The sequence below is a fragment of the Ambystoma mexicanum genome, chromosome 4q (genome assembly GCF_040938575.1).
Source record: "Ambystoma mexicanum isolate Mex_15411 chromosome 4q, UKY_AmexF1_1, whole genome shotgun sequence".
NCBI classification, from domain to species: domain Eukaryota; kingdom Metazoa; phylum Chordata; class Amphibia; order Caudata; family Ambystomatidae; genus Ambystoma; species Ambystoma mexicanum.
Window position 1 is genome coordinate 1257798660 of NC_090928.1, and position 19040 is coordinate 1257817699.

The following is a 19040-nucleotide window of genomic DNA, read 5'->3' on the forward strand; positions in this document are numbered from 1 at the left end:
CAGGGCGTGGTGGTGGCGCACCACCGGTGTCCTAAGGAGGGTGGGCACCCCCTGGCGGGGGCAGGGTGTGGTGGGGTGGGCACCCCCTGGCGGGGGCAGGGCGTGATAGTGGCGCACCACCGGTGTCCTAGGGAGGGTGGGCACCCCCTGGCGGGGGCAGGGTGTGGTGGGGTGGGAACCCCCTGGTGGGGGCAGGGTGTCGTGGTGGCGCACCACCTGTGTCCTAGGGTGGGCACCGCCTGGCGGGGGCAGGGCGTGGTGGTGGCTCACCACCGGTGTCCTAGGGTGGGCACCCCCTGGCGGGGGCAGGGTGTGCTTGGGTGGGCACCCCCTGGTGGGGGCAGGGTGTGGTGGTGGCGCACCACCGGTGTCCTAGGGTGGGCACCCCCTGGCGGGGGCAGGGTGTGCTGGGGTGGGCACCCCCTGGCGGGGGCAGGGCGTGGTGGTGGCGCACCACCGGTGTCCTAAGGAGGGTGGGCACCCCCTGGCGGGGGCAGGGTGTGGTGGGGTGGGCACCCCCTGGCGGGGAGAGGGTGTGGTGGTGGCGCACCACCGGTGTCCTAGGGTGGGCACCCCCTGGCGGGGGCAGGGTGTGCTGGGGTGGGCACCCCCTGGCGGGGGCAGGGCGTGGTGGTGGCGCACACACCGGTGTCCTAAGGAGGGTGGGCACCCCCTGGCGGGGGCAGGGTGTGGTGGGGTGGGCACCCCCTGGCGGGGGCAGGGCGTGATAGTGGCGCACCACCGGTGTCCTAGGGAGGGTGGGCACCCCCTGGCGGGGGCAGGGTGTGGTGGGGTGGGCACCCCCTGGCGGGGGCAGGGCGTGATAGTGGCGCACCACCGGTGTCCTAGGGAGGGTGGGCACCCCAATGCAGGGATAGCTTCATTGGGACTCGCAGATGAATCGAGCAAGACATCTCCAGCTCCATTAACCTTTTCTGTCCCCGCACATGGAGAAAGACCCATATTCACCTGCAGGAGGGATAAGGAACGGCACGTTGCAGCGCAAGCTCCGAGCTCCCAGGAGTAGCCGAGCTCCCAGGAGTAGCGGTCCTGGGCGGGAATGGGCCTGGGATTAGCACGGGCAGCCAATGCTGCTACTTGGGGGCACAGGATGCTGCGGCCCCGCTCTCTAGCAGGGGAAAGGCGGGGCTTCTGGGGCACTCGGCAGCTTTTGTGGCTGGCTGACTTGCAGAAGTGTTATTGACTGCGCCTTCACGCCGCTGCCACGTGTACTCTCCTGCTACAGTGACCCGCACACGTGCCTCCATGAGAAACATCGGCCCGCATCGCAGCCTCCGTGCTCATGGGCAAAGAGTCTAAGGCCCCCCCACAAAATGCCGGGGTAAAGGACCATGGGGGTGGTGGCCTACCCGGAGCACTGGCTTTGCGAGGGCCCGAGGATAGCTCGACAAGCGGCCTACAATGTGGCCACAGGAAAGGACCGGGCCGTTATGCCCCATTATCGCCTCTTCACATCTGCCAGGCCATATCCGCGCAGCGCAGGCGCAGCCGCGCGCCCGGGGGCCCTGAATACTCACTTGGAAAGGGCACCTCAGAGGCGTGTTCTTGCGTGTCCCGTGCAGAGAAGTGGAGAGGACGGAGCGAGGCCAGGCTGAGCCATGGGGGGTCTGCACCCGGGGCGAGGGAGGGAGTAACCAAGCACATCCCTTAACACAGGAGGGCCGGGAAGCGAGTGGCCCCCAGGCTTTGACCCGCGGAGGCGTTCTGCCGCCTAATGGGGGGCATAACGGTGTGCCCCTCTCCGCCACCTCGGTCTCGCGACAGTGGCGGCTCCGCAATGTAATCTGCCTGGCCTCTGTGGGTGCACACTAGAATTATCCATTGTGTACTTGGGGAGTTCGCAAACACGCAGTCCATGCATAAACGTCACTCCCATCGCCTCAGTAAGATGAAAGGCGGAGTCTGCCGGAGAGTACCGAATATGTTGCACGCGGATCACACATCTCAGCCACTTGCATTGAACTCGCTGAGCAATCTCACTGCTTTTTGGTCCATATCCGGAGCTGGCAAGGCCTGCCTGACTAGTTGGCAAGACACTCTATAGCACTAGAAAGGTAAAAGTAGGGTGTTGGATGGCAGAGGCCAGATAACTGAATGGGGGGGGGGGGGGAGTCTGTGGGAGCAGAGCAACATGGAGGAGTGAACCAGAAAAGACCCGGAGAGGAGGGAGAGAGAGAGGGGGGGGGGGGCGAAACTTATGAAAGAGGAGGAAGGGGGCATGGCAGGGAAACGTCCTAGCAGCGCGCAGGGGCAGGAGAGAGGAACAGGCAGTGGAGAAAAACGGGCCAGCGACGGGGTCGGGGGAAAGGTACCATTGCAGATTAGGAAGTGGGGAGGGGGGGGGCAAGGTGTGGCTATGGCAGAGCAGAGGAACAGGAGACATTGCCGGGAGAGAGGGTCAAGAGTCCGCAGGGGCGAGAGAAGGCACACGAGGAACATGGGTCTGAGGATTAGGGGGGTGGGGTGAGGGGCAGAGCACGCAGTGGCTCGTCCCAGGTGTCCTTCCTAGCAAGTTTGGCACATGTGGGGCCCTGACAGCGAGGCCTTGTCGCCCGCCCTCACAAAGGCGCCCTGTGTGCTCCAGGGCCGGCTGCGACGAGACCCCCCCACGCCCTCGGCTGCCGCACACAGGGCCGCCTGTGCCCAGGTAGTGGCAGACCTGGGCAGTAACTCAAAGAGGCCTTGTGTCGGGTCTCCCGGGGGAGCCCTCGGGCCTTGGCCTCCACATCGAGGCGGCCACCAGGGGCTGGAGAGAAAGGGAGCGCGCCCACTACCTACCCACACCCAGTGTCCCGTTGCTGGCTGGCCTGCCTGCCTCCGGCAACACACACCGATGGGAGCTACGGCCGGGCACTTGCACTTTGCTGGGGGTTCTGGCACGGACAGCTAGGCCACTCTGCAAGAACTTCTCCAGCAACCCATGGATGGGAAAGCCCCCCCCCCCCCCCCGCCTCATATCCAGGCAGTAGATCACTGGGGCAGGGCGTGAGTAGGCTGCCGTGCCACGTTAGTGCCAGCGGTGCGGCCTCTGCCCCAGCCCAACACTCGCCCACTCCCATGACTGACGTGTCTGCGGCAAGGCCTGGGGGGGCGATCACCAGCCATGGAATGCTGCCTTTCCTCCTGCTCCGGCTGAACACGCATAGCGCTTTCGCCAAAGCCTGGGTCCACTACACTGAACGGGATTCAGAGTGATTCAGTAGAACGCAAGCAGGCGCGCTATAAGAGGGGTGACATGAGAGCAGGGACGAGGCCATGGACTCCAGTGCTCGGGAGCAAGACAACGGGAGGCCGCACAAGGAGGCCTGGGGGTGGGAAGAAGAACGCGGGGGCAGGAAGTGGAGCAGGGGGGCACTAGAGCGCCGAACATTGGGGCTAGAGGTGTAGGTCTGGGCAATGCCGCCCGCAGCGCCGCCCAAGGCGAGGCGGGGTAACTTACCATCACAGCAGGCCAGGAGAGGGGCAGCCCAACCTCCCCTGGCCTGCTCCTCTCCCCTCCTTAGCTGCAGAGACAAGCAGTCTCTGCCACACAAAGCTGAGGAAGGGTGAGGTGTGAACGATCACCTCGCCCTTCCTCCAAGCAGCAAGGTGCTAAGCACTTAAGGAAACCAACAGTCAGGCAGGGTGCAGGTTCAAGGACCTGCCCCCCTCCCCCCTCAGGGGGCCAGACAGTCAGCTACTATACACATCAAAGACCCAGGGCTCCATGCTCTGAGAAAACAAGCTGTTTGTGGACCCTGAACGGGGAGAAAAAGAGGTACAAGGCACTGTACTGTGTCCACAACAAGTCGTGGGACATGAGAAGGCGGCACGGGCCAGAGGGGGTAACCTTAGGACCCGGTGCCCAAAAGTATGATACCATCATGATATGTGATTATTGTTATCTCCATAACCATATCTGTACAATAAAATCCTACAGCCTTTTATTGCCAACACTTGACAAAAATTTGTGAGCCAAATTATTCCGGGTAAGGGGTCGGCCAATACTAATGCATGCATATGGGTTCAGCAGTTACAGTAGTGTGATCTGGAAAGAACCAGAGAGGGGAGAAGAGCAGCAAGCAGGAAATGAGAGGCCTAAGGACTGAGCCGAGCAGCGCTGGAAACATGGAAGGGTCCCCCCCAAGATTTCGAGCGGAACAGGAGATGAACATGCAAGATGAAAAGGCGAAGGGGACGGGGAGGGGGGGACAGACCGATTCATTGGGTATTTGTTATGCGCCTATACACAAGTGTTGCAAATAGCAACCGGGCGAGGGACGAGGGACATGGGACATGGGAAACAAGCTCACCAAGCCAGCATGTCATTTAGAACGTGCAAGTGCACAACAAGAAGTGCTGGGCAGAGGGTACAGGGGGAAGTGCAGCCGAGCAGCAGGGCTCCGAGTTAAGTGCAGGGAAGGCTGAGGCTACAGGGAGCAACCCAGCCAGGTAGTGCAAGGTGGGCCAGGAGCCGGTGCAAGGTGGACTGGGGGTACCCTGCAAGCCTCAGAGGACACCAAGCAGCCTGTCAGCAGAAAGAGGAAGGTGCAAGAGTATGTTGAGAGAGGAGAGGGAGTGAGAGAGAGGGAGAGAGAGAGAGAGAGAGAGAGAGAGAAAGAGGGGGAGAGAGAGAAGAGAGGGGGAGAGAGAGAGAAGAGAGGGAAAGAAAGAAAGAAAGAAAGAAAGAAAGAAAGAAAGAAAGAAAGAAAAAGAAAGAAATAAAGAAAGAAAGAAAGAAAGAAAGAAAGAAAGAAAGAGAAAGAGGGGGTAGAGAGAGAAAGAGGGAGAGGGAGAAAAAGAAGGCGCTTCCTGAGAAACTTCCAGGACTTAAGAAAATGCAGCTCAAGATGGAGCGAGGCAGGAAGGCCATTCCAGAGGGAGGCTCCTGCAGAGGAGGTAAATATACGCCCTGCCCCCCGCCGCCATTCTCTGCTTAGAGAAACGACTCACCAACAGAGTTAGAGGTAGACGAGCGGAGGGCTCTAGAAGTAAGGTGCTTAGGAAGGGCTAGTTGAAGATACTGAGGCCCATGCCCATAAAGGTTTGTGGACAATACAGAGGGTCTTGAACTTGATCCTTGCAGCCACAGGGAGCCAGTGGGCAGATTTCAGGGCCAGACTAAAGCGTCCCTGGGCTTCAGGCCAAGGATAAGTCTTGTGCCCTGTTCTGGATGAGTTGAAGAGGGCAGAGAGTAGAGGCAGGCAGATTGAGAAAGCGGCTGTTGCAGTAGTCCAGTCTGGAGAGAACCAAAGCTCTGGAGACAGTGAGCTTCTGGGGTAAAGTGAGAAACGATGGAATACCTCCGAGGAGGTGCAGAAATTGGCCTTTTTGGCGAGGTCCGTGACGTGAGTAGAGAAGGAGAGAGAGTAGTCAAAGATGACCAAGATTTTTGCCTCACAAGTTGGTGAGGGGAGAGGGGTCCAAGGAGGATGGCCAGAGCGAGGAAGTAAAAGTGGGTTCATGGGTCTCATTGAGAAGGATCTCAGTCTTACTGGCATTAAGGCAGAGATCGTTAGAGGCGCACCAGGCCTGAATAGCAGATAATCAGTCAGGGATGAGCGAGGAGGCCAAAGGCAGCCTGAAAGAGAGCTGTGTGTCAGCTGCATAACACTGAATGTTAGAGGAAAAGGTAGAGATCTGGGGGCCAAAGTGGCCAGATAAACATTTAAGAGCCAGGGTAAGAGGATAGAGCCATGGGGAACACCACATGTGGAGAGAGAGGATAAAAGACCCAAGCTGAACCTTGGATGGTCGGTCCAAGAGGAAGGAGGTCAGCCACGCCAGGGCCTGATCTGTGTTGCCAGGGTCTCGCAAAGACGATTAATCATGGAGGACGTGGTTTCCGGTGTCAAATGCAGAGGAAAGGTCAAGGAGAATGAGGGCAAAGGGAGAGCTGGAGTTAAGGTTAGAGAGCAGTCTTTCAGAGGTGTTCAGGAGAGAAGGTTCCGTGCCTCTGGAGCCAGACTGATGGTCATGGAGACAACCAACAGATTCAGTGTGGAGCGTTAACTGGGGGAATCGCCAACTTGTACAGGTGTTAGCACAAGAAAGAGGTGATCGAGACTGGCGATAGTTTGCTGGAACGGAGGGGGTCGGCAGAAGGCTTTTTTAGTAGAGGGTGCACAAGGGAGTTCTTGAGAAGAGAGGGGAAGAAAACAGTGTTGAACGAGTGGTTACAGAAATCAGCCAAGGCTTGAGCGAGAGACACAATAAGTCCTTATTGATTCTGGAGAAGCAGGGGATCACCTGTTTGATGATACTTTCATAGACTGGTCTTGTCTACAAACATCATCAGTTGTTAGAGGAGAGAGGAAGGCGAGAGGGAGGAGAGAAGAAGGGGTGGCCAAGGAGCCCCCGAGAGAGGGAGAGGGAGGAAGAGTGCAGACAGGATGTTCTGGGCTTTAGTGGTGAAATGAGAAGCCAGAGCCGTGCAGAGGGCCTGAAGTTTGGCCGTCTAGTTAGAGGCCACAGAGATGCAGGCTTGAAAATGGACCCTCTCAGAGGAGATGGAGTCTGTATTGCCTCTGGAGCACGCAGCAGGCCAGTTTGTCAGAGGGTGCGCCCGATGCCTGCCTCTTCAGCTCGGCTACTCTGCACTTGCGTTTCAGAGTGGCCAGATCAGAGTCTTACCAGGAGTTGCACTTGGTGGCAGGCTTCAGGCAGATCCTCATGACAGTGACAAGGATGTCCAGAGTGTTAGAGATAGAAAGGTGAGGGCTGGAAAGGGCTGTGTCACAGTGGGAGTCAGCCGCAGGAGTAGGTGGGGGAAGAGAAAGTGGAGGCAGAGGCGGGCACTGACACTTGCTTCATAGGCCGAATGACAACGAAGAAAGGTGGCAGTGCTGGGTGGGGCTTTGCCAAGGGGACAGGAAGCTTCAAGTGAGAAGAAATAAGAGTGTCAGTCCAGGAGAGAGGAGTAGTAAGAGGATTAGAGAGAGAGGTCTGTAGAGATGAGAACATCCAAGGTGTCCGGCTGAGTGTCAGACCACAGTGTAGAATGGAGAAGGAAAGAGTCACATAAATTGCGGAAAAGCCCAGAGGAGAGGTCTGAAGAGTCCAGGTGGCTGTTGAGATCCCCCGGAGAGGCTGAGAGGAAGAGGGAAGGAGAAAGGAGGGAAGGTCAGCCCAGCCCATTCAGAGGAAGAGGGCAACCTGGCCAGGTGGCATGTAGATAGTGGCCAAAGTCAGAGAACGTTCAGTAGAGCGGGAGAGCCTGCAGACAAGGCATTCAAAGGAGGAATAGGTCTGGGTGGGGATGATGGAAGCAGGAATCCATCAGGAAAGATAAGGGCCACTCCACCTCCGGGCCTGGGCTCAGAGAGGATCTTGTAGCCCTCAGGCGGGAGTGTGTCAAAACGCCTTGAACCATGTCTTGGTAAGAGCGAGAACATACAGGTCCGGGAGTTCAAGGATGTGGCAGATGTCAGAGTTGTGTTTGACAGCAGAGCAAGAGTTGAGAGTAGCCACGTGGAGCAGGTTGCCACTTTCCAAATACTTCTGGGGAGGGGTACAAGAGAGGAGTACCCTTCGCAGAGGTGTAGACAGGGTAGGGGCCTGAGAGGACAAGGCCAAGCCAAAATCTGTAAATGCCCACTCAGCAGCGCTCCGTAGGCATTTCCAGATGTCAATGTTGCTGCGGTGTGCCCAACTACATTATCTCACTTGTTAGACAATTGTGGCTACGCCTCCGACCCTTCAGAAGTGGCAGAGGAGCCAGTGAGGTGGAAGGAAGCGGCAGAGGACTCGGAGGTGGTAGATGGCAAGGAAACCAGAGGGGTGGAGGCTGGAGGTGGCAAGGGAACCAGAGGGGAGGTGGCTGTCCAGGGAGCCAGAGAAGCAGATGGCAGGGAAGCCAGAGAGGTGGAGGCGGCTAGGAGCCAGCAAAGTGGTAAAAGGAGTAGCATGAGAAGGGAGGAAGTTGATAAGGCGAGGGAGGCGCCTATCAAATAGGAGATTGGGCTGAGGGCCCTGGACCATGACAGTGCCATTTAGATAGACATTAATGATGACTCTGGAGGACAAGGAGGCCAAGAGGACCTCCTACCTGGTGCCACCATTAATGGGAGAAGTGGAAGAAGAAAAGTGCGACCATATGAAGGGTTCATAGGTCGGGAGAAGGAACTACAAAGAGGATGTTGGCGAGAGTGTCTGGAGGAGGCACCGCCATAGGTGTCAACAATGGGAAGGTCTGGATTGGAGATCAGGGTATCCTTGAGCTTCTTCTTTCCAGTCTTAGTAAGAGGAGTAGGATAAGAGATAGAGAAGCAATTGGAGAAGATTGGGGAGATTTAGAGCACCATGGAAGGTGTGATAGAAGAAAGGGCAGGAGAAAAGGAGAAGAGAAGAAAATGCTGCATAGAGCTACGCCACACCAGGAGATTAGGGAGGGGTTAGGGGAACAGCAGGACAGAGACGAGTAAACAAGGGCAGCAAACACACAGCGAGTGGAAACAGCGGTGGGAGCCAACTGGGTTCAGCTCAGCCTAGAGGAAAAAGGCCTAGAGGACAGCAGTAGTCACCAACAGAGTGAGAGGGAACCTAGAGAAGAAGAGATAGGCCTAGTCGACACAACAGTACGCCATGTGCAAGCACACGCAGGAACACTCACAGAGGGAAAAAATGCAGAAAATGCAGGAGAAATGCAGAGAAACGGTGATAGGGGCCAAAACATTCACATAGAAAGGATACATGCAGATGAACGCAAGAGAAATGCAGAGAAACAGTTGCAGAGACACAAAAAACAAAGGGGGGGGGGCCTAATGGGTGTGTGGAGGCAGTGCAGAATGAGACATGCATTGTAACGGAAGTAAGCGCGAGGTAGGGCAGTTTAGTGGGACGCAGTGATGGCTGGGCCCCCTACCCGCACCTTTTTTTACCTTGCGGTCACTGCTGGTTGACGGCTGCGCTGCATGCTCGCATTCTGCGTCACCAAACACCTGCGTCGCACAACACCGTGCCCTTGGCCTGTGCGGGTTTTGCTGCTGAGGGTCGATCCGCAGCTCTCAAAGGTTCAGAAGCGTGGACGTAGCGCAGCGTGCTACGTATCGATGGGCAGCGTCTCCTGCAGCGCACGACACTACGCCCTTGGCCTGCGCAGGCTTTTAGAAGAAGGGAAAAAGGAATTTCCAGTTTAGGTGGATTAAGATGAAGGAAACGCGAGTGTATACAGAATTCTACAGCCTGAGAGAGGCCAAAGAGATTAATAATTTCAGCAAGAGACGTTTAGAGGGACGAGCTAAGAGAAGGGAGTCAGTGACAGCTAGCAACCTAGCCTCCATGGAAAGCAGCAGACAAAACCAAGCCTGGAAGGGAGAAAGTAGAGAGGGTGGAAATATGAGTAAACAATCCGTTCTAAGGAAGATGAGAGATAGGTCAATAGTACGCAGGAGATGAAGAGTCAAGAGAAGGTTTCTTGAGAATCAAAAGAATGACCATGTTTGAAGGAAGAAAGGAAAGAAGAGGTAGAGAAGTAGATTTTAATCCGAGTAGTGAGATAGAGAAGCAGTAGGGCTAGACCTTGGCAACAAGAGAAGAGCGAATACAATCCAAAAGGGAAGAAGATGGGTGTGTTCTAGCAATGAAATCAGCAGTGTCGGTATCAAATAATAAAGGAGGACAGAGCAGAGGACAGACCAGAGCGAAGAGAAATAGTGCAGGGAGAAGAGGAGGATTGAAGAAAGTAGATAAGTCAGAAGCAGGAAGTGGAGAGTCCTGACATGGCTCAGTTGAAGGAGGGGAAAGGAGTCGATTTGGAGTCTGAAAAAGACAAGGAAAGAAAAGGAGAAGCAATCAAGACAGAGTCATAGGAAGAGCGTAAGAGGCCAAGATTGTAGGTCAGATGCCGAAAGAGATCTTCGTTCAGTGCAGCCGAGAGCAGAGCGAAAGTCAAAGATTAGGAGAGACCTAGGGTTGAGGAGGCGTATATGATTATTTAAAGGGACGAGCAGCGTAAACAAGCTCTGGTGATGTGAGAAGGGCCGTGTTAAGAGTGGAAGAAGCAGAGCCGGAAAGTAGCCTCGCAAAATAGGAAGGGTGAAGACAAGCTGTAGAAAAAGAATGAAGAAACTCAGAAGAATTGAAGTGACGTACGTCATGACAGAGATAAGAGATAGGGGGTAGAGGTAGAGAAGGATGGGCAAAGGAAAAATAGTGAAGAGAATGGTGTGACGGACGAGGGAAAGGTAGAGGACAAGCCTGCTGATAATCAGGAATGGAAGGCAGAGATAAGATTGAGAGAGGAGCCAGAAATGCGAGATGGTGGGTTAGGGTACTGTCGGAAATTATAGGATTCAAGTAGGGGGAGAAAGGGACAAGGAAGGTGTGTCAAAGTAGGACGGAGATCGAAATCTCCAAGATGGAACAGTGGGCAGTCGAGTGGCAATAGCGAGGAAAGAATATCCAGGCCATCACAGAAAGCAGTAAGGGGACTAGGTGGACGATAAATAACCAGAAAAGCAATAGGAGAACGATTACAGGTTCGAATCCTGGTTCCGTGCTTAGAAACCAGTCTTCACGATATAAAATAATTATAATTGTAGGGTTCTCAGATTCCCTCTGGAAACACTTCAAGATATATAAAATGCAGCAGCAGGATTGCTACATAGACTAAAAAGATGGGACCACATCACCCCAGTTTTCAGTCCTTGCACTAGTTTCTTGTGAAACACAGGATTACATCCCCAGCCCTCGCCATCACCCACCAGACTGCCCAGAGCAGGGCCCAGCATTAATCATGAAGAATAATCACCCTTTATGTCGTTGGCAAGATGCTAAGATCAGGGGAACCTTAGAAATGATTCCACGGTATCACAGGAAACAAGGGAGGACCACATTTATCCCGATGACCACCAACCTCTCAAATGCCATGCCCAGAGAACTTCACTTAGAGAACCATTTGACCTTGGAAAACTGTTACAAAACTAGCTCTTCCCCCCCTCCCCCGCAACCATAAGAAGGTATATTCCACCCAAGGGAGGCAGAGACCTTGAGAAAGCTCAGAGTAACATCCCTACCTGCTTTCACCAATCCAGTGACATCTAACAAACTTCCCGCTTACGCCGGACAACATAGATAAGCCGTGACAGATCGTCCACATACATCAGCTGTAAACGAATTGCCAACCCATCTCTCAGCTAGAAGGAAACTCGGATAACAAAACAAGTAAGGATCAACACAGGTTTTGTATTGTTTTCTTAGCTGGTCAAGACTCAATAGTCCCCACCACCTTTCTCAGAGGACGCTCTTCAAAACAGACATGACCCGCTCACCACACGCAATGAATCAGATATCCACCTGTCTGCCAGGGAAATAAAGAGTGTCGCAAAAACAAGAATAAATAACCATGAAAGTATTGTTATTGGAGGATAGCTCAGGGGCAACGTGCTCAGGTCTGATCCCCGGGTCTGCGCGTAGAAGCCTCTGGATATTAAGCGTGTTATAAATAACCAATTACAATACCCACAACTTGGAGATACCACCATCAGGTCACATGACATGAACCAGACACCCCAATCCAACCCCATGAACTGCCGATATCCAAATGGGTAGAAACAATCACACGTGCTGTGGTCCTACCCGGTCAACGTGACTATCAACAACGCACACTGGCACCTGAAGAACATGGAGAGAACAATTCACAGTAGCTTGAAGGACCGGAGGAACTTCAGTGTCTCAAGGAGTCTACCAAACAGACTTGAATAACCAACCATTCCGCACACATTAACCAATTCATCATCAAGCACCTGCTTCCACAGTAGGCTCCGGGAGTGTGCCCTACGATCATCTCAGCATCCCTGCCCAGGTTCGTAGAGGAACTCTTGGTACGCACAAAAGCATAACAGCTGGGCCCACAGGGCAGCACTGACCTCCCATGTTCCAATTTAACTCCCAGAGAACTTCCCTACCCGACACCCCCCACCTGCTGTCCCCACATACATATAAACAACTGGTCAAATAATGCTCAACAACCAGTGCACGACCAAAATTAGGTCTTTCAAAGAAGTCTTTTAAATGACAGAATGCGCCCGCCAAAGTCCTGCCAGCTGGAGGGTGAGATATAGGTGACCCCCGGTGCTGCCATCTGCATGCGGTGCTGGGGTGAAGATGGCAGGCACGCTGAAGGGCATTGGTGGACTTGGCCAGTCCAGCCTGGATGATGTGATGAGAGTCTGAACTGCCTGGAAATGCAGTACGGACTATCAATTGTAGTTATAACCAGACTTGCAGTGGGGGTAGACACCCAACACCATGGACACTTCCCTGACTTTACCTCTGCAACCATTTGCAGCCCTTCACCCACAGCTAGCCCTGCCAAATGGGCCTGTATAGTGCACCTGCAACCTTTCCTACACTGCCTCCCCCAAACCTTTACATTGCAGGCACTTATCTTCCCATGAGGCAATGGTAGAGGAAGGGCCTCCCCGATTCAGGGTTCCAACACTGGCATTATTTCTCTGGGGCTGAGCTGGTCCCGGGCTTCTTTGCACTGTAGCCTTCCTTCTGGAAGCATGTGCCCTGTTGCCTGATGCAGCCTCATGAGCCCAGTGAGATGTGTGGCACAGCATCATAGTGCATTCCCATCGGCTAGTGATAATTGGCTCTTGGCGAGTAAGACATGGTGGGCCACTGGTTTGGCCCTTTAGCTGTCTATTGAAAATGACTGGTGCTCATAAAGGAACGCAGCCGAGAAGGGACACGACATTTCCACATTGGCTTATTTGAACAAGGACTTAACAGGAAAAAAGTAAATAGAGAAACAGCAAAGATATTTACCCAAAGAAAGATGGGAGTGACCCTCCTGCCCACAGATGATTGCCTGTATGCAAGAAGAGCACTCACAATGAGCCAATAACCAACGGGCTGCGGTCTTCTAGCAGGGCTCTGGCTGAAGTGCTTGCCGTGAGCAGCAGCATGGCTGCTAGGTACACCTTTTCACCTTAGAAGTGGGAGTGGTTAAAAGCTTCACACTGTACAGCTGAGCACCCTCAATGCCCCGTCAAATTACTTGCAAACTTAAGTAGCCAAGAGACTCCTTGAAATACACTTCCCCCTTTAAGTAGCACAGGCTGAGCCCAAGACTTAACTCCACTTGAGGTGCTGGAATTTGGAGGGACTAACTGCAATAACCCATTTCACCTCACGCTTCCACCATAGTGGTAGGGTCTCGCATTGTTTCCACGAAATAAATGACTACGTGGAAATTACATCGAAGGACTTTTTTGTGTGGGTTCAGGGGTAGAATGGGGGTGGGCAGGGGTTTCATGTAAGAGTTATAGTGGCAGGGAAAGGGATCTGGAGGAACCCCCCCATAAAATACATTTCGAAGTAAGATGTCAAAGTCATTTCCACAAAGTAAATTACCACAAAGTAATTTAATTTGTGGAAGGGACACTGGTGGTAGAACCATACCCAGGCCGTCGGGACCATGCTCTCTTCTCAACTTTCATCAACAGATAGTGTGATGAATCGGATGATGTCATCATTCTTCTCCCGGGGATAGCCTCTCCCCATGTGGCCAGGGAACGGCAGCCGCAACCTGATCCTGACCCTGGGGCGGGGGAGGCGGCCCTTTGGGGGGATGATCGGACATCATCAGGTGAGACATGGTATCCCCTTTACCTTTTAGGGAGGTTCCTCCCATTCTCTATGCCCCAATGACATACTGTCATTTCTCCCCTCGACATCTTGACAATTCTGACACTACTCCTCAATGTCAGACAGTAACACCAAGGAGGCTGAATAGAGCAATGAGGATCAGTGAACCCGAAAAGCCCAGCACGGGCTCTAGTGGTTGGCTAGCATATGATAGGGGCTGGGACATTTAAAAACCCCTACCAGCATAGGGGAAAGAGACGCTAGCTGGAGAAGCTTCACTCTCTCAGTGCTGACCGAGGAACTGCTGAGCCACAGGGAAGACCATGGAGCCTGGAGGCGTGGAGACACGGCGGAAGGAGGACTGGAAGAAGGACTGCTGGAGCAGGTTCGCTGTGCCGTGCTGGGACCGTAGCAGGAACAGGAGTCTTCCTGGTGGCCATGGCAACTGAGGATCAGTACCAGCGCCGTCCGAAAATGGAGAAGGGCTCCGCAGTAGAGCGGGAGCCGTGAAGGATGTGAAGGATGTGGAAGCCGCTAGATTATGCCGGTGAACCCATGAGGTGGAGATGGGACACCGGAGCACGGCTTCAGGTTTACCGCGAGAGGACCAGGGAATGCCACAAAAAGCCAGCGAGTCCTGAGAAGGGAAGCTGGGAGACTTCGGCACTGCTATCAAGGACAGACACGAGCAAGTGAAGTGAATAAAAGGGAGTTAAAACCCGATATGTTAAAAGGAATAATAGCAGAAGTCAAGTTTGCAAGTTTATAAAGTGAACTGTATGAGAAACACATGGCAAGAGAGTATACCAGGCAAAGTCAAGTTTGCAAGTGTATGAAGTAAACCCATGGGAAAGTCCTGGCAGGAAAGTATACCGGGCAAAGAAAAGCTTGCGAGTCAAATTGCGGTTGAAAAGAACCTGGCAGAGAAGTATACCAGGTGTTCTGTGAGGTTTGGACCCACATCCAAGTTGTTTTGCATTCAAGTTGTTTTGTTGAATAAAGAATCCCAAGGAAGACTCATGCCCTTAGGATTTTGAATTGGTTGAACAGACCTGGGGAAAGGAGACATTTCCCTATGAGTGGAGTGCAACGCCAAGAGAAAGGATGTATCCTCAAAGATATTTGTTCCTTAGCACATTCGAGTTACCTTTATGGTGTGAGGGCTAGGATAGGACTTTGGACACAGGACATTTTTGCTTTGGACATCTTGACTAAGGACAGGCTTTTTGTTTTTGGTTGAGGTAGGGAAATACCTCTTAGTTTAGTGAAAGTCAGATGATATTTTCCAACCCCTTTATTATTTAATAAAAGTTTATAACCAAAAACATGAATCCTGTGTGTCTACATCTCATTCCAGGTTCACCAAAGTAGACGGGGGCAAAAATAACCCTCCGTGAACTCAGACCACCACATCAAACTAATACAATCCACGAGGAATATAGCAAAGTATTGCAACATTGTACACTTGAGTCTCCCTTGAGCACAACCGCTTGAGGTGGCCATGCTTAGATTGCTTGAAGAAACGAGACCACGTTTCACTAGCTCAGAATCCACTTGGCTGGATACTGGTGGAATATACTGAGCAGTGAATAACCTATGCATGGAGTAGAGTCTGCCATGCATCAAAATTCTAGGTCCCCTCTGTAACTGCTCTTCCAGCTGTGCTGTCATTATCGCTCAGACACAGTTTAGGACGTCCAAAATGGAATCCATAACATTGGTTAGAAAGTTCTCTTCCATCCGCGTCTTCATTATAACAGAAGAGGAAGGGATCTGCCGGGAGGATAGCTCAGGGTCAACGCAGTCTTGGAAACAAGACTAGGCTGACCAGCATGGGTTTCAATACCCGGTCCCATGCTTAGAGGTTGGAGTCTGGCATAAAGCGCAATATAAGAAACCAATTTCTTTTAGCCAGAATTATACCATTTTGCCACATGCAAAAAGCATGATTAGAAGCCAGGTCTCCTGGTACCAAAATATCCGATTTAGCCATCAGTTTAGGTTATCCTACTAAAGAGAGAAACTATTTTAAAAGCACAGCAATTTGAAATGACAGAAATCAGTGCCTGACGAGAGCAGACTCTGGGTAGAAGTATGGGCAGGAAAACAGAAACTGGGGACTTCCAGCAGTGGCGAGGAAGCAAAGAACTAGTCCACATATGAGGCCCGTGCACTCTGAGCAGGCAAGAAAGGGGCAGCATGGTGCTGCATACTGAACTCCAATTATATAGTTTACCGGAGCACCGTGCAGAAACCATTTTGGAGATACCCAGTGCTCTTTATGCAAACCACCTCAGAGAGCCAGAAGAAGCTGGAAAAACCACAATTAACGACGGTTGGATGTTAAACATTGCTTTGAAGAAGCCAGGTCTAATGGTGGGCTGGATGTTAGCAACTCAATAGGACCCCAACAGACCTTCTGAAGATCAACCATTTAACCAGAAGGGACGTACCTGGACTCTACAATATCACTTGGACTGAGGATTGAGGCTTTCGGAGACACCCATCGCCCGTCTTCCAGGTGGGCTAGCTAATGGGAGACACTAGGCAGTATGCTATGTCCATCTTTTTATGCTCATTTCTAGCACCAGCCACGTACTGAAGTCTTCAATATTTTGGAGCAAATTAGAAACAGTTCAAAACTATATATCAATGGTAAGGAAAGGGCAGAAACATTTGCAAAAGGAAAGTAGCAAAAAAGGAGGAGAGGAGAGTCATTCCTCACCTTGTTATGGTTTTTACACAGCTCAGAAAAAATAGGGATTACAGTAATTATATAGAAGTGTACTATGCATTACATAGAAATGATAATTTCAAGATTTAGAATGTCATACAATTTCACAAAGTATTCGAAAGTAATGGGAAAACATGTACAAGATCTGATGAATGCATAAAGTATTTTGAAACTAATCATCAGTTTTTATCCACATACATAATAAGAGGCAGGAAGGCTGGTGAACAACAATTGGTTCACCCCTGAACAAACAGGATCCCCCCAGCCGCCAGGGAAGGAGACTGAAAGGATGACACAGGGGAAGGCAACAGAAATCCCACCGGATTCAAATTCCCCTGCATCAAAGCAGGTGCTTGCATCATCATTTACACATCATAACATGCACAAAGGGTTCCTTTTATCCAGTGTTCACTCGAGACAGCTCGTGCTTTCCCATCCTGCACTAGTCTATGAATGAAGGTGACACGACTCACCTGGGCAGACAGCATCTGGCATCGCTGGACGATTAGAGCTGTTCAAGGTTGTGCGGGAGACAGCATCTGGCATCGCTGGACGTTTATAGCTGTTCAAGGCTGCGGGGCAGACAGCATCTGGCATCGCTGGACGTTTAGAGCTGTTCAAGGCTGCGGGGCAGACAGCATCTGGCATCGCTGGAAGTTTAGAGCTGTTTCAAGGCTGCGGGGCAGACAGCATCTGGCATCGCTGGACGTTTAGAGCTGTTCAAGGCCGCGGGGCAGACAGCATCTGACATCGCTGGACGTTTAGAGCTGTTTCAAGGCTGCGGGGCAGACAGTATCTGGCATCGCTGGACGTTTAGAGCTGTTTCAAGGCTGCGGGGCAGACAGTATCTGGCATCGCTGGACGTTTAGAGCCGTTTCAAGGCTGCTCGTTTAACTCATTCCACCCATGCCTTGCCCCTCCCAAGGTGGCAACTGTAGGCTGATTCCACCTCACCCATCATGGAGGACTTCCGGCTGGCTGTCGGAGCAACCATGAAGCTTTATGCAACAAGTGCCCTGCTGTGTCCTGTTCTAGTTTCTGTTTCCAACCCCATTCCCCTCCTGCCCGGTTACCTTATTCCTTCAGAAGCTTGGCTTCCTCCTTCCTTCTACTGTGCACGCTGGACCTTTTTCTGTAGTTCATGTCCCACTGGAACCACGGTCTTGCTGTGCAGCTCACCACATCTCAGATTCTTCACCGCAGTCCATTCCACTCCAGGCGGGCATTCCAGTTAATTCATCTTAGAGTTTAATGTTGGGTGGGATTTTCGGTGTCAAAGTCCACGGTCGCAGAGTGCAGCCTAACCTCTGAGAATCCTTACCTTCTCTAGGGTTGGAGAAAAACCTCATCTTACACCTGCTGTCTAGGAATGACAGGTGCTATTCTAGATTCTCTGGACATTAGAATCATTACGCTTGCTTAAGAACGGACGCATGCTACTTTGGTGTTTTGTAATTTGGTACCTTAAAATTATAACTTCTTGGCCATGCAATTTTAATATAAGAATTTGTGCCCTATGCATTATTCTGTTACCATCTTTATTATCTAAAGACATTATTTGGCACCTATTCTGGCACTTGGAAATATAAACCATGCATTGCTCTACGTTCACTTATACTGTGACATATACCAAGTATATGATACTAGAGTTTAAAAAATAAAGCAAAAAGGATGCTTGAAACACTGTCCCTAGGAAGCCACTTTGTGCAGCGGAACAAGGGGGTTGAAATGTTCGGCTTTGGTGGGTTGGAGATTGGCATCATTGATTTGAGAATTCATGTGTCAACCTAGTGAGCACTGTGGCAGTCCGACTGATCTCTATAATGTTGGAAGCTGAAAACTCAAATAAAGTTCTTAAAAAAAGAAAATGGGCAGTTATGGATTTCCAGAGCATGTGCTGAGAGGCGGTACCAAGATGTTCACAGTGTGGGGCAAAACACAGCGGGAGAGCTCCTTGGTTGGCACTATGCCAGCTGTAAGCAGCCGTTACCTACTTGATGTTGCTGCAGGCTGTTAGAAGTACGAGAGGATTCCAGCGGCCTACATGTAAACACATGTAAAGCATTACATCTACCTGTACTGGGGTATTCCCAACACCTTGAAAGCATGGAGCTGCCGCAGTATGGCGAATGCAGAAAATTCAGACAAAAAATATCTAGATCTGTGTAAGGGGGTAGTTCGTGTGACCAATCAAATATTCAGTTGCTGCACTCTTTTTTATTATCTTATGAATATGAACGTATTGTTGTGCGATACACGAAGAGCGTTGTGGTATTTCCCGCCCCAGGATATGGATGAACTGCATCAGTCTAAATTAGTCCCAAAGGTTCATAAATCTGGATGACTAACTGCTGGCTGTCGCATGAAAGCCCAGCAGATATCCAGCATTCAGCTCTCAACATTCAGACATTGTTGTCAGAAATAGAAAAATAAAAAAACAAACTGTGCCCTGTGTGCCAGAGACAATGCTGGAAACTGCAGGCCCATTTCCAGCTAATCAAAGAACTGCCATGGAGAACTCGGCATCCTGCAACTGCGTTTGAACAAGTATATTAAAAAGAAAACGACATTTCCAGAAGTAATTCAAAGGCACACTTTTTTTTTTTTTAATAACACATTTTATTGGTGTTTTTAGGAAAAAACAAGGTTAAACAAATAAACAACGTAAACAATCAATACATGCGCATTGCCGGAGAGGGTTACTGGCTGT

The 19040-nt window shown here is 51.7% G+C and overlaps 1 protein-coding gene across 3 annotated transcripts in view; it reads right to left on the reverse strand.

Moving 5' to 3' along the window:
- SLC35B2 (solute carrier family 35 member B2) overlaps positions 1-19040 on the reverse strand; it is a 260931-nt gene that overhangs the window by 104788 nt on the left and 137103 nt on the right. The window contains exon 1 of one of the 3 annotated variants that reach the window (XM_069608857.1): positions 1539-1680. The exons of the other annotated variants lie outside the window; for them this stretch is intronic. Coding sequence (XP_069464958.1) covers positions 1539-1665 — 127 coding nt within the window. The 5' untranslated portion in view covers positions 1666-1680. Of the gene's footprint in view, positions 1-1538; positions 1681-19040 lie in introns of those variants that run through there. 3 annotated transcript variants of the gene reach the window in all.